The 23,716-nt window shown below is 36.8% G+C and overlaps 1 protein-coding gene across 1 annotated transcript in view; it reads right to left on the minus strand.

The window, feature by feature from the left end:
- Window positions 1-292: 292 nt before the first annotated feature.
- LOC146750317 (short stature homeobox protein-like) overlaps window positions 293-23,716 on the minus strand; it is a 39,242-nt gene continuing 15,818 nt past the window's right edge. Inside the window, exons 2-3 of the mRNA XM_085497578.1 lie at window positions 21,384-21,441; window positions 293-660 (exon numbers count right to left, since the gene is read on the minus strand). Of these exons, the coding sequence (XP_085353704.1) occupies window positions 347-660; window positions 21,384-21,441 (372 nt within the window). The 3' untranslated portion in view covers window positions 293-346. The remainder of the gene's footprint in view (window positions 661-21,383; window positions 21,442-23,716) is intronic.

Below are 23,716 nucleotides of genomic sequence, written 5' to 3' on the forward strand. Positions count from 1 at the left end.
TACCTTATTGATTGTGGTTAGCCTTTATTTATTCGGATATAACATTAGACAGTTATACAACAGTAATGTTTTTTCTGTGTATTACTTGTATGTAATATGACACTATATTAACCACTTGGTGTGTTACCATACTCCAATGAAGACTTCTAGCGTTGTAGTTGGACAGACTCTATTTTCTACTACTTAATATGACAGTTAAGTGGTAAGCGCAGTATATGCAGTCAGTGATATCGGTTACAATAGATTCTTAATTGAACTTGATAACCAGCCAGGCATGTATATGCACTGTTATACCAGTTATACGTAGCAGTGGATGCAATAGGTAATTCAAAATCAGAGTTTCATATCATAAACCGATGCCAAGTGCGGCTGTATGTTTTCGAGCTTTTAGACGGAGATCGGCAATGCTGGAACTTTTAGCAGTTTTCGCGGTGTCAAGAAGTGTCGCCATAGTGACCGGGAATGCTGGGTGTTGAAACATCATCATCGAGTGTGCTGGCGTGACGAACGTGGGAGCTGAAGCAGCTGTTACCATGGTATTAGCAGTACTTCCATTCAAATGTAAATGTGCCTGGATTCGGTCAAATGGCATGCGTACTGCTCCCATATTGACGTAGGGGGCAACCCGACAAGTATCCACTCCGGAATTCAGCATCAATCCTGCAAATTATCAGCACACAATAGCAAAGTTAATGATAGATAAATAGTAGATCTCATTAAAAGTGATTCAAATAGTCTGAATTCTCATCGGTTGTGTTGAATATATGATTGCTACACGGAAGGTTAAGTGGCATTGAAGTTATAGTGAATCAACGACAGAAACATCATGTTATATTGAATAATTACCCAGGACTAAAATTACCTACTATCATATTTAACAGACCAACAGATTTCATCAAGTTTCCTGGCATCTGACTACGAGTAGACAGAGTAAGGTGTTGCTATGTATCTGACTACTATTAGACATGGTAAGGTGTTGCTATATATCTGACTACTATTAGACATGGTAAGGTGTTACTATGTATCTGACTACTATTAGACATGGTAAGGTGTTGCTATGTATCTGATTACTATTAGACATGATAAGGTGTTGCTATGTATCTGACTACTCTTAGACATGGTAAGGTGTTGCCATATATCCGACTACTATTAGACATGGTAAGGTGTTGCTATGTATCTGACTACTATTAGACATGGTAAGGTGTTGCTATGTATCTGACTACTATTAGACATGGTAAGGTGTTGCTATGTATCTGACTACTATTAGACATGATAAGGTGTTGCTATGTATCTGACTAGTATTAGACATGATAAGGTGTTGCTATGTATCTGACTACTATTAGACATGGTAAGGTGTTGCTATGTATCTGACTACTATTAGACATGGTAAGGTGTTGCTATGTATCTGACTACTATTAGACATGATAAGGTGTTGCTATGTATCTGACTACTATTAGACATGGTAAGGTGTTGCTATGTATCTGACTAGTATTAGACATGATAAGGTGTTGCTATGTATCTGACTACTATTAGACATGGTAAGGTGTTGCTATGTATCTGACTACTATTAGACATGATAAGGTGTTGCTATGTATCTGACTACTATTAGACATGGTAAGGTGTTGCTATGTATCTGACTAGTATTAGACATGATAAGGTGTTGCTATGTATCTGACTACTATTATACATGGTAAGGTGTTGCTATGTATCTGACTACTATTAGACATGATAAGGTGTTGCTATGTATCTGACTACTATTAGACATGGTAAGGTGTTGCTATGTATCTGACTAGTATTAGACATGATAAGGTGTTGCTATGTATCTGACTACTATTAGACATGGTAAGGTGTTGCTATGTATCTGACTACTATTAGACATGATAAGGTGTTGCTATGTATCTGACTACTCTTAGACATGGTAAGGTGTTGCCATATATCCGACTACTATTAGACATGGTAAGGTGTTGCCATGTATCTGACTACTATTAGACAGAGTAAGCTGTTGCCATGCATTTGACTACTATTAGACAGAGTAAGGTGTTGCCATGCATTTGACTACTATTAGACATGGTAAGGTGTTGCTATGTATCTGACTACTATTAGACATGGTAAGGTGTTGCCATGTATCTGACTATTATTAGACATGGTAAGGTGTGGCTATGTATCTGATTACTATTAGACAGAGTAAGGTGTTGCCATGCATTTGACTACTATTAGACATGGTAAGGTGTTGCTATGTATCTGACTACTATTAGACATGGTAAGGTGTTGCCATGTATCTGACTATTATTAGACATGGTAAGGTGTTGCAATGTATCTGACTACTATTAGACAGAGTAAGGTGTTGCCATGCATTTGACTACTATTAGACATGGTAAGGTGTTTCCATGTATCTGACTACTATTAGACATGGTAAGGTGTTGCCATGTATCTGACTACTATTAGACATGGTAAGGTGTTGCTATGTATCTGACTACTATTATACATGGTAAGGTGTTGCTATAAATCTGACTACTATTAGACATGGTAAGGTGTTGCTATGTATCTGACTACTATTAGACATGGTAAGGTGTTGCTATGTATCTGACTACTATTAGACATGGTAAGGTATTGCTATGTATCTGACTACTATTAGACATGGTAAGGTGTTGCTATGTATCTGACTACTATTAGACATGGTAAGGTGTTGCTATGTATCTGACTACTATTAGACATGGTAAGGTGTTTCCATGTATCTGACTACTATTAGACATGGTAAGGTGTTGCCATATATCTGACTACTATTAGACATGGTAAGGTGTTGCTATGTATCTGACTACTATTAGACATGGTAAGGTGTTGCTATGTATCTGACTGCTATTAGACATGGTAAGGTTTTGCTATGTATCTGACTACTATTAGACATGGTAAGGTGTTGCTATGTATCTGACTACTATTAGACATGGTAAGGTGTTTCCATGTATCTGACTACTATTAGACATGGTAAGGTGTTGCCATATATCTGACTACTAATAGACATGGTAAGGTGTTGCTATGTATCTGACTACTATTAGACATGGTAAGGTGTTGCTATGTATCTGACTACTATTAGACATGATAAGGTGTTGCTATGTATCTGACTACTCTTAGACATGGTAAGGTGTTGCCATATATCCGACTACTATTAGACATGGTAAGGTGTTGCCATGCATTTGACAACTATCAGACATGGTAAGGTGTTGCTATGTATCTGACTACTATTAGACATGATAAGGTGTTGCTATGTATCTGACTACTCTTAGACATGGTAAGGTGTTGCCATATATCCGACTACTATTAGACATGGTAAGGTGTTGCTATGTATCTGACGACTATTAGACATGGTAAGGTGTTGCTATGTATCTGACTACTATTAGACAGAGTAAGGTGTTGCCATGCATTTGACTACTATTAGACAGAGTAAGGTGTTGCCATACATTTGACTACTATTAGACATGGTAAGGTGTTGCTATGTATCTGACTACTATTAGACATGGTAAGGTGTTGCCATGTATCTGACTATTATTAGACATGGTAAGGTGTTGCTATGTATCTGACTACTATTAGACAGAGTAAGGTGTTGCCATGTATCTGACTACTATTATACATGGTAAGGTGTTGCTATAAATCTGACTACTATTAGACATGGTAAGGTGTTTCCATGTATCTGACTACTATTAGACATGGTAAGGTGTTGCCATGTATCTGACTACTATTAGACATGGTAAGGTGTTGCTATGTATCTGACTACTATTATACATGGTAAGGTGTTGCTATAAATCTGACTACTATTAGACATGGTAAGGTGTTGCTATGTATCTGACTACTATTAGACATGGTAAGGTGTTGATATGTATCTGACTACTATTAGACATGGTAAGATGTTGCCAAGAATCCGGCTACTATTAGACATGGTAAGGTGTTGCCATGTATCTGACTACTGTTACACATGGTTAGGTGTTGCCATGTATCTGACAACTATTATACATGGTAAGGTGTTGCTTTGTATCTGACTACTATTAGACATTGTAAGGTGTTGCTATGTATTTGACTACTATTAGACATGTTAAGGTGTTGCTATGTATGTGACTACTGTTAGACATGGTTAGGTGTTGCCATGTATCTGACAACTATTATACATGGTAAGGTGTTGCTTTGTATCTGACTACTATTAGACATTGTAAGGTGTTGCTATGTATTTGACTACTATTAGACATGTTAAGGTGTTGCTATGTATGTGACTACTATTAGACATGGTAAGGTGTTTCCATGTATCTGACTACTATTAGACATGGTAAGATGTTGCCATGTATCTGACTACTATTATACATGGTAAGGTGTTGCTATAAATCTGACTACTATTAGACATGGTAAGGTGTTGTTATGTATCTGACTACTATTAGACATGGTAAGGTGTTGCGATGTATCTGACTACTATTAGACATGGTAAGGTGTTGCTATGTATCTGACTACTATTAGACATGGTAAGGTGTTGCCATGTATCTGACTACTATTATACATGGTAAGGTGTTGCTATGTATCTGACTACTAATAGACATGGTAAGGTGTTGCTATGTATCTGACTACTATTAGACATGGTTAGGTGTTGCCATGTATCTGACTACTATTAGACATGGTAAGGTGTTGCTATGTATCTGACTACTATTAGACATGGTAAGGTGTTGCAATGTATCTGACTACTATTATACATGGTAAGGTGTTGCTATGTATCTGACTACTAATAGACATGTTAAGGTGTTGTTATGTATCTGACTACTATTAGACATGGTAAGGTGTTGCCATGTATCTGACTACTGTTAGACATGGTTAGGTGTTGTTATGTATCCGACTACTATTAGACATGGTAAGGTGTTGCCATGTATCTGACTACTATTAGACATGGTAAGGTTTTGCTATGTATCTGACTACTATTAGACATGGTAAGGTGTTGCTATGTATCTGACTACTATTAGACATGGTAAGGTTTTGCTATGTATCTGACTAGTATTAGACATGGTAAGGTGTTGCTATGTTTCTGACTACTATTAGACATGATAAGGTGTTGCTATGTATCTGACTACTCTTAGACATGGTAAGGTGTTGCTATGCATTTGACTACTATTAGACAGAGTAAGGTGTTGCTATGTATCTGACTACTATTAGACATGGTAAGGTGTTGCTATGTATCTGACTACTATTAGACATGATAAGGTGTTGCTATGTATCTGACTACTCTTAGACATGGTAAGGTGTTGCCATATATCCGACTACTATTAGACATGGTAAGGTGTTGCTATGTATCTGACGACTATTAGACATGGTAAGGTGTTGCTATGTATCTGACTACTCTTAGACATGGTAAGGTGTTGCCATATATCCGACTACTATTAGACATGATAAGGTGTTGCTATGTATCTGACTACTCTTAGACATGGTAAGGTGTTGCCATATATCCGACTACTATTAGACATGGTAAGGTGTTGCTATGTATCTGACGACTATTAGACATGGTAAGGTGTTGCTATGTATCTGACTACTATTAGACAGAGTAAGGTGTTGCCATGCATTTGAGTACTATTAGACATGGTAAGGTGTTGCTATGTATCTGACTACTATTAGACATGGTAAGGTGTTGCCATGTATCTGACTTATTAGACATGGTAAGGTGTTGCTATGTATCTGACTACTATTAGACAGAGTAAGGTGTTGCCATGCATTTGACTACTATTAGACATGGTAAGGTGTTGCTATGTATCTGACTACTATTAGACATGGTAAGGTGTTGCCATGTATCTGACTACTATTAGACATGGTAAGGTGTTGCTATGTATCTGACTACTATTAGACAGAGTAAGGTGTTGCCATGCATTTGACTACTATTAGACATGGTAAGGTGTTTCCATGTATCTGACTACTATTAGACATGGTAAGGTGTTGCCATGTATCTGACTACTATTAGACATGGTAAGGTGTTGCTATGTATCTGACTACTATTATACATGGTAAGGTGTTGCTATAAATCTGACTACTATTAGACATGGTAAGGTGTTGCTATGTATCTGACTACTATTAGACATGGTAAGGTGTTGCCATGTATCTGACTACTATTATACATGGTAAGGTGTTGCTATAAATCTGACTACTATTAGACATGGTAAGGTGTTTCCATGTATCTGACTACTATTAGACATGGTAAGGTGTTGCCATGTATCTGACTACTATTAGACATGGTAAGGTGTTGCTATGTATCTGGCTACTATTATACATGGTAAGGTGTTGCTATAAATCTGACTACTATTAGACATGGTAAGGTGTTGCTATGTATCTGACTACTATTAGACATGGTAAGGTGTTGATATGTATCTGACTACTATTAGACATGGTAAGGTGTTGCCAAGAATCCGGCTACTATTAGACATGGTAAGGTGTTGCCATGTATCTGACTACTGTTAGACATGGTTAGGTGTTGCCATGTATCTGACAACTATTATACATGGTAAGGTGTTGCTTTGTATCTGACTACTATTAGACATTGTAAGGTGTTGCTATGTATTTGACTACTATTAGACATGTTAAGGTGTTGCTATGTATGTGACTACTGTTAGACATGGTTAGGTGTTGCCATGTATCTGACAACTATTATACATGGTAAGGTGTTGCTTTGTATCTGACTACTATTAGACATTGTAAGGTGTTGCTATGTATTTGACTGCTATTAGACATGTTAAGGTGTTGCTATGTATGTGACTACTATTAGACATGGTAAGGTTTTTCCATGTATCTGACTACTATTATACATGGTAAGGTGTTGCTATGTATCTGACTACTAATAGACATGGTAAGGTGTTGCTATGTATCTGACTACTATTAGACATGGTTAGGTGTTGCCATGTATCTGACTACTATTATACATGGTAAGGTGTTGCTATGTATCTGACTACTATTAGACATGGTAAGGTGTTGCCATGTATCTGACTACTATTATACATGGTAAGGTGTTGCTATGTATCTGACTACTAATAGACATGGTAAGGTGTTGCTATGTATCTGACTACTATTAGACATGGTAAGGTGTTGCCATGTATCTGACTACTATTATACATGGTAAGGTGTTGCTATGTATCTGACTACTATTAGACATGGTAAGGTGTTGCTATGTATCTGGCTACTATTATACATGGTAAGGTGTTGCTATAAATCTGACTACTATTAGACATGGTAAGGTGTTGCTATGTATCTGACTACTATTAGACATGGTAAGGTGTTGATATGTATCTGACTACTATTAGACATGGTAAGGTGTTGCCAAGAATCCGGCTACTATTAGACATGGTAAGGTGTTGCCATGTATCTGACTACTGTTAGACATGGTTAGGTGTTGCCATGTATCTGACAACTATTATACATGGTAAGGTGTTGCTTTGTATCTGACTACTATTAGACATTGTAAGGTGTTGCTATGTATTTGACTACTATTAGACATGTTAAGGTGTTGCTATGTATGTGACTACTGTTAGACATGGTTAGGTGTTGCCATGTATCTGACAACTATTATACATGGTAAGGTGTTGCTTTGTATCTGACTACTATTAGACATTGTAAGGTGTTGCTATGTATTTGACTGCTATTAGACATGTTAAGGTGTTGCTATGTATGTGACTACTATTAGACATGGTAAGGTTTTTCCATGTATCTGACTACTATTAGACATGGTAAGGTGTTGCCATGTATCTGACTACTATTATACATGGTAAGGTGTTGCTATGTATGTGACTACTATTAGACATGGTAAGGTGTTGTTATGTATCTGACTACTATTAGACATGGTAAGGTGTTGCGATGTATCTGACTACTATTAGACATGGTAAGGTGTTGCTATGTATCTGACTACTATTAGACATGGTAAGGTGTTGCCATGTATCTGACTACTATTATACATGGTAAGGTGTTGCTATGTATCTGACTACTAATAGACATGGTAAGGTGTTGCTATGTATCTGACTACTATTAGACATGGTTAGGTGTTGCCATGTATCTGACTACTATTAGACATGGTAAGGTGTTGCTATGTATCTGACTACTATTAGACATGGTAAGGTGTTGCAATGTATCTGACTACTATTATACATGGTAAGGTGTTGCTATGTATCTGACTACTAATAGACATGGTAAGGTGTTGTTATGTATCTGACTACTATTAGACATGGTAAGGTGTTGCCATGTATCTGACTACTGTTAGACATGGTTAGGTGTTGTTATGTATCCGACTACTATTAGACATGGTAAGGTGTTGCCATGTATCTGACTACTATTAGACATGGTAAGGTTTTGCTATGTATCTGACTACTATTAGACATGGTAAGGTGTTGCTATGTATCTGACTACTATTAGACATGGTAAGGTTTTGCTATGTATCTGACTACTATTAGACATGGTAAGGTGTTGCTATGTATCTGACTACTATTAGACATGGTAAGGTTTTGCTATGTATCTGACTACTATTAGACATGGTAAGGTGTTGCTATGTATCTGACTACTATTAGACATGGTAAGGTGTTGCTATGTATCTGACTAGTATTAGACATGGTAAGGTGTTGCTATGTATCTGACTAGTATTAGACATGGTAAGGTTTTGCTATGTATCTGACTAGTATTAGACATGATAAGGTGTTGCTATGTATCTGACTACTATTAGACATGATGAGGTGTTGCTATGTATCTGACTACTATTATACATGGTAAGGTGTTGCCATGTATCTGACTACTCTTAGACATGGTAAGGTGTTGCCATATATCCGACTACTATTAGACATGGTAAGGTGTTGCTATGTATCTGACTACTATTATACATGGTAAGGTGTTGCCATGTATCTGACTACTATTATACATGGTAAGGTGTTGCCATGTATCTGACTACTCTTAGACATGGTAAGGTGTTGCCATATATCCGACTACTATTAGACATGGTAAGGTGTTGCTATGTATCTGACTAGTATTAGACATGGTAAGGTTTTGCTATGTATCTGACTAGTATTAGACATGATAAGGTGTTGCTATGTATCTGACTACTATTAGACATGGTAAGGTGTTGCTATGTATCTGACTACTATTAGACATGGTAAGGTGTTGCCATATATCCGACTACTATTAGACATGGTAAGGTGTTGCCATGCATTTGACAACTATTAGACATGGTAAGGTGTTGCTATGTATCTGACTACTATTAGACATGGTAAGGTGTTGCTATGTATCTGACTACTATTAGACATGATAAGGTGTTGCTATGTATCTGACTACTCTTAGACATGGTAAGGTGTTGCCATATATCCGACTACTATTAGACATGGTAAGGTGTTGCTATGTATCTGACGACTATTAGACATGGTAAGGTGTTGCTATGTATCTGACTACTATTAGACATGATAAGGTGTTGCTATGTATCTGACTACTCTTAGACATGGTAAGGTGTTGCCATATATCCGACTACTATTAGACATGGTAAGGTGTTGCTATGTATCTGACTACTATTAGACAGAGTAAGGTGTTGCCATGCATTTGACTACTATTAGACAGAGTAAGGTGTTGCTATGTATCTGACTACTATTAGACAGAGTAAGGTGTTGCCATGCATTTGAGTACTATTAGACAGAGTAAGGTGTTGCTATGTATCTGACTACTATTAGACATGGTAAGGTGTTGCTATGTATCTGACTACTATTAGACATGGTAAGGTGTTGCCATGTATCTGACTTATTAGACATGGTAAGGTGTTGCTATGTATCTGACTACTATTAGACAGAGTAAGGTGTTGCCATGCATTTGACTACTATTAGACATGGTAAGGTGTTGCTATGTATCTGACTACTATTAGACATGGTAAGGTGTTGCTATGTATCTGACTACTATTAGACAGAGTAAGGTGTTGCTATGTATCTGACGACTATTAGACATGGTAAGGTGTTGCTATGTATCTGACTACTATTAGACAGAGTAAGGTGTTGCCATGCATTTGAGTACTATTAGACAGAGTAAGGTGTTGCTATGTATCTGACTACTATTAGACATGGTAAGGTGTTGCTATGTATCTGACTACTATTAGACATGGTAAGGTGTTGCCATGTATCTGACTTATTAGACATGGTAAGGTGTTGCTATGTATCTGACTACTATTAGACAGAGTAAGGTGTTGCCATGCATTTGACTACTATTAGACATGGTAAGGTGTTGCTATGTATCTGACTACTATTAGACATGGTAAGGTGTTGCCATGTATCTGACTACTATTAGACATGGTAAGGTGTTGCTATGTATCTGACTACTATTAGACAGAGTAAGGTGTTGCCATGCATTTGACTACTATTAGACATGGTAAGGTGTTTCCATGTATCTGACTACTATTAGACATGGTAAGGTGTTGCCATGTATCTGACTACTATTAGACATGGTAAGGTGTTGCTATGTATCTGACTACTATTATACATGGTAAGGTGTTGCTATAAATCTGACTACTATTAGACATGGTAAGGTGTTGCTATGTATCTGACTACTATTAGACATGGTAAGGTGTTGCCATGTATCTGACTACTATTATACATGGTAAGGTGTTGCTATAAATCTGACTACTATTAGACATGGTAAGGTGTTTCCATGTATCTGACTACTATTAGACATGGTAAGGTGTTGCCATGTATCTGACTACTATTAGACATGGTAAGGTGTTGCTATGTATCTGGCTACTATTATACATGGTAAGGTGTTGCTATAAATCTGACTACTATTAGACATGGTAAGGTGTTGCTATGTATCTGACTACTATTAGACATGGTAAGGTGTTGATATGTATCTGACTACTATTAGACATGGTAAGGTGTTGCCAAGAATCCGGCTACTATTAGACATGGTAAGGTGTTGCCATGTATCTGACTACTGTTAGACATGGTTAGGTGTTGCCATGTATCTGACAACTATTATACATGGTAAGGTGTTGCTTTGTATCTGACTACTATTAGACATTGTAAGGTGTTGCTATGTATTTGACTACTATTAGACATGTTAAGGTGTTGCTATGTATGTGACTACTGTTAGACATGGTTAGGTGTTGCCATGTATCTGACAACTATTATACATGGTAAGGTGTTGCTTTGTATCTGACTACTATTAGACATTGTAAGGTGTTGCTATGTATTTGACTGCTATTAGACATGTTAAGGTGTTGCTATGTATGTGACTACTATTAGACATGGTAAGGTTTTTCCATGTATCTGACTACTATTAGACATGGTAAGGTGTTGCCATGTATCTGACTACTATTATACATGGTAAGGTGTTGCTATGTATCTGACTACTAATAGACATGGTAAGGTGTTGCTATGTATCTGACTACTATTAGACATGGTTAGGTGTTGCCATGTATCTGACTACTATTATACATGGTAAGGTGTTGCTATGTATCTGACTACTATTAGACATGGTAAGGTGTTGCCATGTATCTGACTACTATTATACATGGTAAGGTGTTGCTATGTATCTGACTACTAATAGACATGGTAAGGTGTTGCTATGTATCTGACTACTATTAGACATGGTAAGGTGTTGCCATGTATCTGACTACTATTATACATGGTAAGGTGTTGCTATGTATCTGACTACTATTAGACATGGTAAGGTGTTGCTATGTATCTGACTACTATTAGACATCGTAAGGTGTTGCCATGTAACTGACTACTATTAGACATAGTAAGGTGTTGCCATGTATCTGACTACTATTAGACATGGTAAGGTGTTGCTATGTATCTGACTACTATTATACATGGTAAGGTGTTGCTATGTTTCTGACTACTATTAGACATGGTAAGGTGTTGCCATGTATCGGAATACTCGTAGACATGGTAAGGTTTTGCTATGTATCTGACTACTATTAGACATGGTAAGGTGTTGCTATGTATCTGACTACTATCAGACAAGGTAAGGTGTTGCCATGTATATGACTACTCTTAGACAGAGTAGTAAGGTGTTGCCATACATCCGACTACTATTAGACATGGTAGCTGTTGCTATAAATCTGACTACTATTAGAGATGGTAAGGTGTTGCCATGTATCTGACTACTATTAGACATGGTAAGGTTTTGCTATGTATCAGACTACTCTTAGACAGAGTAAGGTGTTGCCATGTATCTGACTACTATTAGACATTGGTAAGGTGTTGCTATGTATCTGACTACTATTAGACATGGTAAGGTGTTGCTATGTATCTTACTACTATTAGACATGGTAAGGTGTTGCTATGTATCTGACTACTATTAGACATCGTAAGGTGTTGCCATGTATCTGACTACTATTAGACATTGTAAGGTGTTGCCGTGTATCTGACTACTGTTAGACATGGTTAGGTGTTGCTATTAATCTGACTACTATTAGACATGGTAAGGTGTTGCCATGTATCTGAATACTCGTAGACATGGTAAGGTTTTGCTATGTATCTGACTACTATTATACATGGTAAGGTGTTGCTATAAATCTGACTGTTATTAGACATGGTAAGGTGTTGCCATGTATCTGAATACTCGTAGACATGGTAAGGTTTTGCTATGTATCTGGCTACTATTAGACATGGTAAGGTGTTGCCATGTATCTGACTACTATTATACATGGTAAGGTGTTGCTATAAATCTGACTACTATTAGACATGGTAAGGTGTTGTTATGTATCTGACTACTATTAGACATGGTAAGGTGTTGCGATGTATCTGACTACTATTAGACATGGTAAGGTGTTGCTATGTATCTGACTACTATTATACATGGTAAGGTGTTGCCATGTATCTGACTACTATTATACATGGTAAGGTGTTGCTATGTATCTGACTACTAATAGACATGGTAAGGTGTTGCTATGTATCTGACTACTATTAGACATGGTTAGGTGTTGCCATGTATCTGACTACTATTATACATGGTAAGGTGTTGCTATGTATCTGACTACTATTAGACATGGTAAGGTGTTGCCATGTATCTGACTACTATTATACATGGTAAGGTGTTGCTATGTATCTGACTACTAATAGACATGGTAAGGTGTTGCTATGTATCTGACTACTATTAGACATGGTAAGGTGTTGCCATGTATCTGACTACTATTATACATGGTAAGGTGTTGCTATGTATCTGACTACTATTAGACATGGTAAGGTGTTGCTATGTATCTGACTACTATTAGACATCGTAAGGTGTTGCCATGTAACTGACTACTATTAGACATAGTAAGGTGTTGCCATGTATCTGACTACTATTAGACATGGTAAGGTGTTGCTATGTATCTGACTACTATTATACATGGTAAGGTGTTGCTATGTTTCTGACTACTATTAGACATGGTAAGGTGTTGCCATGTATCGGAATACTCGTAGACATGGTAAGGTTTTGCTATGTATCTGACTACTATTAGACATGGTAAGGTGTTGCTATGTATCTGACTACTATCAGACAAGGTAAGGTGTTGCCATGTATATGACTACTCTTAGACAGAGTAGTAAGGTGTTGCCATACATCCGACTACTATTAGACATGGTAGCTGTTGCTATAAATCTGACTACTATTAGAGATGGTAAGGTGTTGCCATGTATCTGACTACTATTAGACATGGTAAGGTTTTGCTATGTATCAGACTACTCTTAGACAGAGTAAGGTGTTGCCATGTATTTGACTACTATTAGGCATTGGTAAGGTGTTGCTATGTATCTGACTACTATTAGACATGGTAAGGTGTTGCTATGTATCTTACTACTATTAGACATGGTAAGGTGTTGCTATGTATCTGACTACTATTAGACATCGTAAGGTGTTGCCATGTATCTGACTACTATTAGACATTGTAAGGTGTTGCCGTGTATCTGACTACTGTTAGACATGGTTAGGTGTTGCTATTAATCTGACTACTATTAGACATGGTAAGGTGTTGCCATGTATCTGAATACTCGTAGACATGGTCAGGTTTTGCTATGTATCTGACTACTATTAGACATGGTAAGGTGTTGCTATAAATCTGACTGTTATTAGACATGGTAAGGTGTTGCCATGTATCTGAATACTCGTAGACATGGTAAGGTTTTGCTATGTATCTGGCTACTATTAGACATGGTAAGGTGTTGCTATGTATCTGACGACTATTAGACATGGTAAGGTGTTGCTATGTATCTGACTACTATTAGACAGAGTAAGGTGTTGCCATGCATTTGACTACTATTAGACATGGTAAGGTGTTGCTATGTATCTGACTACTATTAGACATGGTAAGGTTTTGCTAAGTATCTGACTACTCTTAGACAGAGTAAGGTGTTGCCATGTATCTGACTACTATTAGACATGGTAGCTGTTGCCATAAATCTGACTACTATTAGACATGGTAAGGTGTTGCTATGTATCTGACTACTATTAGACATGGTAAGGTGTTGCTATGTATCTCACTACTATTAGACATGGTAAGGTGTTGCTATGTATCTGACTACTATTAGAGATGGTAAGGTTTTGCTATGTATCTGACTACTCTTAGACAGAGTAAGGTGTTGCCATGTATCTGACTAGTATTAGACATGGTAGCTGTTGCCATAAATCTGACTACTACCAGACATGGTAAGGTTTTGCTATGTATCTGACTACTATTAGACATGGTAGCTGTTGCTATAAATCTGACTACTATTAGACATGATAAGGTGTTGCCATGTATCTGACTACTATTAGACATGGTAAGGTTTTGCTATGTATCTGACTACTATTAGACATAGTAAGGTGTTGCCATGTATCTGACTACTATTAGACATGGTAAGGTGTTGCCATGTATCTGACTACTATTAGACACGGTAAGGTGTTGCCATGTATCTGACTACTATTATACATGGTAAAATGTTGCCATGTATCTGACTACTATTATACATAGTAAGGTGTTGCTATGTATCTGACTACTATTAGACATGGTAAGGTGTTGCTATTTATCTGACTACTATTAGACATGGTAAGGTGTTTCTATGTATCTGACTACTATTAGACATGGTAAGGTGTTGCTATGTATCTGACTACTATTAGACATGGTAAGGTGTTGCTATGTATCTGACTACTATTATACATAGTAAGGTGTTGCTATGTATCTGACTACTATTAGACATGGTAAGGTGTTGCCATGTATCTGACTACTATTATACATGGTAAGGTGTTGCTATGTATCTGACTACTAATAGACATGGTAAGGTGTTGCTATGTATCTGACTACTATTAGACATGGTAAGGTGTTGCCATGTATCTGACTACTATTATACATGGTAAGGTGTTGCTATGTATCTGACTACTATTAGACATGGTAAGGTGTTGCTATGTATCTGACTACTATTAGACATCGTAAGGTGTTGCCATGTAACTGACTACTATTAGACATAGTAAGGTGTTGCCATGTATCTGACTACTATTAGACATGGTAAGGTGTTGCTATGTATCTGACTACTATTATACATGGTAAGGTGTTGCTATGTTTCTGACTACTATTAGACATGGTAAGGTGTTGCCATGTATCGGAATACTCGTAGACATGGTAAGGTTTTGCTATGTATCTGACTACTATTAGACATGGTAAGGTGTTGCTATGTATCTGACTACTATCAGACAAGGTAAGGTGTTGCCATGTATATGACTACTCTTAGACAGAGTAGTAAGGTGTTGCCATACATCCGACTACTATTAGACATGGTAGCTGTTGCTATAAATCTGACTACTATTAGAGATGGTAAGGTGTTGCCATGTATCTGACTACTATTAGACATGGTAAGGTTTTGCTATGTATCAGACTACTCTTAGACAGAGTAAGGTGTTGCCATGTATCTGACTACTATTAGACATTGGTAAGGTGTTGCTATGTATCTGACTACTATTAGACATGGTAAGGTGTTGCTATGTATCTTACTACTATTAGACATGGTAAGGTGTTGCTATGTATCTGACTACTATTAGACATCGTAAGGTGTTGCCATGTATCTGACTACTATTAGACATTGTAAGGTGTTGCCGTGTATCTGACTACTGTTAGACATGGTTAGGTGTTGCTATTAATCTGACTACTATTAGACATGGTAAGGTGTTGCCATGTATCTGAATACTCGTAGACATGGTAAGGTTTTGCTATGTATCTGACTACTATTATACATGGTAAGGTGTTGCTATAAATCTGACTGTTATTAGACATGGTAAGGTGTTGCCATGTATCTGAATACTCGTAGACATGGTAAGGTTTTGCTATGTATCTGGCTACTATTAGACATGGTAAGGTGTTGCCATGTATCTGACTACTATTATACATGGTAAGGTGTTGCTATAAATCTGACTACTATTAGACATGGTAAGGTGTTGTTATGTATCTGACTACTATTAGACATGGTAAGGTGTTGCGATGTATCTGACTACTATTAGACATGGTAAGGTGTTGCTATGTATCTGACTACTATTATACATGGTAAGGTGTTGCCATGTATCTGACTACTATTATACATGGTAAGGTGTTGCTATGTATCTGACTACTAATAGACATGGTAAGGTGTTGCTATGTATCTGACTACTATTAGACATGGTTAGGTGTTGCCATGTATCTGACTACTATTATACATGGTAAGGTGTTGCTATGTATCTGACTACTATTAGACATGGTAAGGTGTTGCCATGTATCTGACTACTATTATACATGGTAAGGTGTTGCTATGTATCTGACTACTAATAGACATGGTAAGGTGTTGCTATGTATCTGACTACTATTAGACATGGTAAGGTGTTGCCATGTATCTGACTACTATTATACATGGTAAGGTGTTGCTATGTATCTGACTACTATTAGACATGGTAAGGTGTTGCTATGTATCTGACTACTATTAGACATCGTAAGGTGTTGCCATGTAACTGACTACTATTAGACATAGTAAGGTGTTGCCATGTATCTGACTACTATTAGACATGGTAAGGTGTTGCTATGTATCTGACTACTATTATACATGGTAAGGTGTTGCTATGTTTCTGACTACTATTAGACATGGTAAGGTGTTGCCATGTATCGGAATACTCGTAGACATGGTAAGGTTTTGCTATGTATCTGACTACTATTAGACATGGTAAGGTGTTGCTATGTATCTGACTACTATCAGACAAGGTAAGGTGTTGCCATGTATATGACTACTCTTAGACAGAGTAGTAAGGTGTTGCCATACATCCGACTACTATTAGACATGGTAGCTGTTGCTATAAATCTGACTACTATTAGAGATGGTAAGGTGTTGCCATGTATCTGACTACTATTAGACATGGTAAGGTTTTGCTATGTATCAGACTACTCTTAGACAGAGTAAGGTGTTGCCATGTATTTGACTACTATTAGACATTGGTAAGGTGTTGCTATGTATCTGACTACTATTAGACATGGTAAGGTGTTGCTATGTATCTTACTACTATTAGACATGGTAAGGTGTTGCTATGTATCTGACTACTATTAGACATCGTAAGGTGTTGCCATGTATCTGACTACTATTAGACATTGTAAGGTGTTGCCGTGTATCTGACTACTGTTAGACATGGTTAGGTGTTGCTATTAATCTGACTACTATTAGACATGGTAAGGTGTTGCCATGTATCTGAATACTCGTAGACATGGTCAGGTTTTGCTATGTATCTGACTACTATTAGACATGGTAAGGTGTTGCTATAAATCTGACTGTTATTAGACATGGTAAGGTGTTGCCATGTATCTGAATACTCGTAGACATGGTAAGGTTTTGCTATGTATCTGGCTACTATTAGACATGGTAAGGTGTTGCTATGTATCTGACGACTATTAGACATGGTAAGGTGTTGCTATGTATCTGACTACTATTAGACAGAGTAAGGTGTTGCCATGCATTTGACTACTATTAGACATGGTAAGGTGTTGCTATGTATCTGACTACTATTAGACATGGTAAGGTTTTGCTAAGTATCTGACTACTCTTAGACAGAGTAAGGTGTTGCCATGTATCTGACTACTATTAGACATGGTAGCTGTTGCCATAAATCTGACTACTATTAGACATGGTAAGGTGTTGCTATGTATCTGACTACTATTAGACATGGTAAGGTGTTGCTATGTATCTCACTACTATTAGACATGGTAAGGTGTTGCTATGTATCTGACTACTATTAGAGATGGTAAGGTTTTGCTATGTATCTGACTACTCTTAGACAGAGTAAGGTGTTGCCATGTATCTGACTAGTATTAGACATGGTAGCTGTTGCCATAAATCTGACTACTACCAGACATGGTAAGGTTTTGCTATGTATCTGACTACTATTAGACATGGTAGCTGTTGCTATAAATCTGACTACTATTAGACATGATAAGGTGTTGCCATGTATCTGACTACTATTAGACATGGTAAGGTTTTGCTATGTATCTGACTACTATTAGACATAGTAAGGTGTTGCCATGTATCTGACTACTATTAGACATGGTAAGGTGTTGCCATGTATCTGACTACTATTAGACACGGTAAGGTGTTGCCATGTATCTGACTACTATTATACATGGTAAAATGTTGCCATGTATCTGACTACTATTATACATAGTAAGGTGTTGCTATGTATCTGACTACTATTAGACATGGTAAGGTGTTGCTATTTATCTGACTACTATTAGACATGGTAAGGTGTTTCTATGTATCTGACTACTATTAGACATGGTAAGGTGTTGCTATGTATCTGACTACTATTAGACATGGTAAGGTGTTGCTATGTATCTGACTACTATTATACATAGTAAGGTGTTGCTATGTATCTGACTACTATTAGACATGGTAAGGTGTTGCTATGTATCTGACTACTATTTGACATGGTAAGGTGTTGCTATGTATCTGACTAATATTAGACATGGTAAGGTGTTTCTATGTATCTGACTACTATTAGACATGGTAAGGTGTTGCTATGTATCTGACTACTATTAGACATCGTAAGGTGTTGCCATGTATCTGACTACTATTAGACATTGTAAGGTGTTGCCATGTATCTGACTACTGTTAGACATGGTTAGGTGTTGCCATGTATCTGACTACTATTAGACATGGTAAGGTGTTGCTATGTATCTTACTACTATTAGACATGGTAAGGTGTTGCTATGTATCTGACTACTATTAGACATGGTAAGGTGTTGCTATGTATCTGACTACTATTAGACATGGTAAGGTGTTTCTATGTATCTGACTACTATTAGACATGGTAAGGTGTTGCTATGTATCTGACTACTATTATACATGGTAAGGTGTTGCCATGTATCTGACTACTGTTAGACATGGTTAGGTGTTGCCATGTATCTGACTACTATTAGACATGGTAAGGTGTTGCTATGTATCTGACTACTATTAGACATGGTAAGGTGTTGCCATGTATCTGACTACTATTAGACATGTAAAGGTGTTGCTATGTATCTGACTACTATTAGACATGGTAAGGTGTTGCTATGTATCTGACTAGTATTAGACATGGTATGTTGTTGCCATGTATCTGACTACTATTAGACATGGTAAGGTGTTGCTATGTATCTGCTATTATGCTATAAAGGTTAGGTCTTTCTGACTGGCTGTTCAAGTATATTAGGCAAGCTATGTTATTTAGCGTCACCCATCTGTTATTTTGAAAGGTAAAAACATCTGACTGATATTGCACAAAGCAGGGTGTCAGACCCAGTAAGTGATGTAAGTCAGCATGATTAATCACATTAAAAGAATAGCAGATCTACTCTACACAAAAGACCAATTAAAGTATTTGATAAAACAGCTTCTGTCCTAAAAAAAGTACTTCTAATTAGACGGGATGATGCAGGTTGAATTTGAGATAACTGAGAAGATTACTTGATTCAATTAATATACATCTCTTTTCTGCATCGTCTAAGTGGAGATTAGGTGAACAATTTAAACAATGTTATTGGAGGATAAAGAATGGGATTCAAGATGAAAAGAGAGGTAATTGGTCAGATTGGAGGAAGGCGAGTGAAGAGAGATTGGTATTTGAAGGAAAGTGGAAGGTGGGATTTGTTGATGTGGTATTAAAAGGAGAGTGGAAGGTGGGATTGGTGGATGGGGTGGTGTTTGAAAGAGAGTGGGTGGTGGGATTTGTTGATGTGGTATTAAAAGGAGAGTGGACGGTGGGATTGGTGGATGGGGTGTTATTTGTATGACGAGTAGACGGTGGGATTGGTTAATGGAGTAGGGGGTTATGTATAGACAGCAAAGAATGTAGAAGAAGGTCGCGTAATATCGATTTGTAAAAATGGGAAATACCAGGTGCACTGAGTGTCACTACGTTTGGACTTTTCTGTTCTATATAAATGTGGAGCGTATAGATAAAATAAGCCACTAGTTATCAATTGTAATGACTATGCATTAAGAACACACGTGCGCAGTTGAGTATTTCTAATGCAATTACATGTCAGTAAAATTCACCAATTTGTGTTATTAAGGTAAAGATGCAGGTTTGTGGGCACATGGGAGTGAATTTTTTTTTTTTTTTTTTTGCTTTTTATTATCCAAACAGTCTTGGCTATAGAATGTTAAAATCCTAGACGCTTTGACCTTTTGTTTTGAAATGTTCACAAATGATTGACAATGTGTTTATCTTCAAAATGCCGTCAGGGCATTGTTTTTGGTTGAACAGTGTTACAACAATCGTACATACAACTAGCATGGGTGTTAATTTATGCATAAACTTTATGTAGTGAAATTTGAGATGCTGCCCTGCAAAATTGACAACTGGTAGACAGTTTTCAAGACGGCACTTTTTTCATAGTAAACAGATGTACCCGTAAACCAATTTTGACTGGAAACAGAAGCATGGTTTAGAAGCTAATTTTTTTAAATCACTTTTGACCAAAAAAGTACATTTTTGTGCATATTTCAAATTTTAAAATGCATACATTAAGCTTCCCGAAAATAAATAGTTTTGTGGACTAGGGAGGTCATCTTGGTTTCCTAATTAACTAATTAAAATAGCTGTCAGGTAAACTGCATCTCTACCTTAATTTGCGTGTAATGCTATGTGTGTCACTTCATTCTACTATTGCTTTATTCGTAGATACTAACTCCGAGTATCACCACCATAATAACATTCAAAATATTTAATAAAATAGACGTAGAATAGTGTGTGTTTACAACGTTAGATAAGTGTGCACAGGTTTCCAGTGACGTACAATAAAGAAATTAACGAACATTTGAAAATGCTTTGAGAGTACATTGGTGCCTGTATCGTCCGTAAGAAGAGTGCTATATGTCATTTAAAAGTTAAGTGGTGGTAACGTCGCGCCGTGTACATAATTAACTTACCTTTGTGCATCTGGTTTTCTTGTTTCCGGCATTTGGCTCTCCTGTTTTGAAACCATACCTTCATTAATATCAAAACATAATATGTAATTAATAATACGCACCAGTAATTCAAAGCGCATGTGTATAAGTGTGAGTGCAATGATAATTGTTATCTAAATGTCGCCAATTCAAAGAAAGTTTTAAAAATATACTAGTACCATGTTTTCAAATCATGGTCCAGATTACTTGTGGGTTTACTATTCAAGTGTGTATTGTCTGACAGTTGTCGCACCTTTACACACCCCATTCATTTTTATTACAATGTGTTCATCAAACTAGAAGCCAATGTAATCTAAATTATCCAGTTTCAGTTAAAAAAAAGGGAAATAAAGAAAGACAAAATAAGTAACAGTGATACCCATTCCCGTGTAAAATATGAATCACCAGTGAATTTGTGGATACTGTTAACACATTTTCCATGAAGACATCATTAAACCAGTATACATCATGATTGCCACATATTTATTTTAAAGGGCTTAAGGAGTCCTGTTTTATTACTCACGGGCGATATGTGTTATAATGAAGCACGAATGAAATGTACATCAGGTGCACAGGTGAGGGATAAAGTGGGAATTGATCAGGATGTGTAACAGAGAGAAATCCACTTGTTTTGTATTTGTTCAGGTTTTGTCACAGATCAACGTGTTTGCATTTCCGCCGACCGTGTCGGTGTCTTTTCAGGATAGCGCCAGACACTCTCTCACTACATCGAAGCGGGGCCATTTCTCTATTCGACAGAAACAATAATTATCGCCCTGACACGGAGGATTAACTAGTCAGTTTTAAATTGCTCCTTTGATGGGTCGCGATTCCTTAATCATGCTTGATTTGGTCTAATCCGACCAATTAATGAATCGTCAGACAGCGTTAGGGAGATCATATCAAAAGGAGATCGAGTGAACTTCAATTGGCGAGGGGAGGCGCCTACCGACTCGACCGCAGCGTGTCGAAGGTCATCGGTACATACTGAGATAAGGATCAAGTCAGTGAGATACACGACCTGAGCAACATTTATTCCATACTACTTTATCGTCATATATTCAATTTAGACAAAAACATATATTTGTATGCTGAAAACCACCCAATGGGGTTATGATTTGTCGTAAACTGAACATTTTGCTTTTGCAGCGTAGCAGTATTCCTTTAATGAAAAATGAAAAAACATTCATAAGCATGTCCAGTGATTGTTTTAATATACGCCCATGTGTATATGCGTGTTGGACACTTGCCTCATTTCATGTGTTCACAACGTTTTCCATTCATGATACACAATGTTGCAGTTCTAATAGTAGTATGCTTTATAGACAGTAGTTCCAATAAAACACTAATGTATGTGCGCTGTGTAGTCACTTTATTTTTTTGTTTGTATTTATTGATGACATATCAAATCACTCATTTATCAGTATCGCGATGTGTTGTATTACGTCTATTGTGACACTGAAACATGGAAACAAGAGCTAAAGTATACACAAGAACAGACAAAAAATAACAAACGATAATTTATGTTTAAAACTAAATAAAAAAAACACCTTCCATTACTATCACTGGAAATATATAGGAAAGTAGATTTCACACTGAGAGCAACGTTCAGCTGATTCACTACTACAGAAACACTTGTCAAAACACAGATTTGTTGCCTGGTACATTATGAGAAAAGAAATGCAGCTTTTGTCTGCCTGATTAGAATCAAGAGCTGTGGCTAATTGTCTGTCGGTCGGGATTAAACCAAGGAAGACCAAAGTCTCATTTCTCTTTTTTCCGTAGGACGAGATTTTGTTAGCATACCGGACGACTCAATAGGATTAAATTCATTAAATAGTGTTTAACCTAGCTACAATATCGACTGTCATCTCTCGAAAACATAATCCATCTATCCAATTTCTAAGCTGATTAAATCTATTCAGAAATAGATCGAAACGCCGAGAGAATAAAACCCGTTCTTCATCTGATAGTTGTTGCTTTGGTATTGTAAATCTGCCAAGTATTTACCCGACAACAACAACAACAATTTACCCAGCAACAACAACAACAATAATAATAATAATAATAATAATAATAATAATAATAATAATAATAATAATAATAATAATAATGACCATCGTCATCATTATCATCAAAACGCTACACATTATATTCATTCTGAGAATTGATTCTAACTGCAATACATACGTGCATATGTTGTTTTTATATTTATCATTTCACGCAATGTCTAAATAATATGAAATACTTTTTACGCAAGGCTTGAGTAATGTGATTGAAACAGAGTATATAACGCCAAACTCATTATATGTTTG

The sequence above is a fragment of the Saccoglossus kowalevskii genome, chromosome 1 (assembly GCF_978046115.1).
Source record: "Saccoglossus kowalevskii chromosome 1, keSacKowa6.1, whole genome shotgun sequence".
NCBI lineage: Eukaryota > Metazoa > Hemichordata > Enteropneusta > Harrimaniidae > Saccoglossus > Saccoglossus kowalevskii.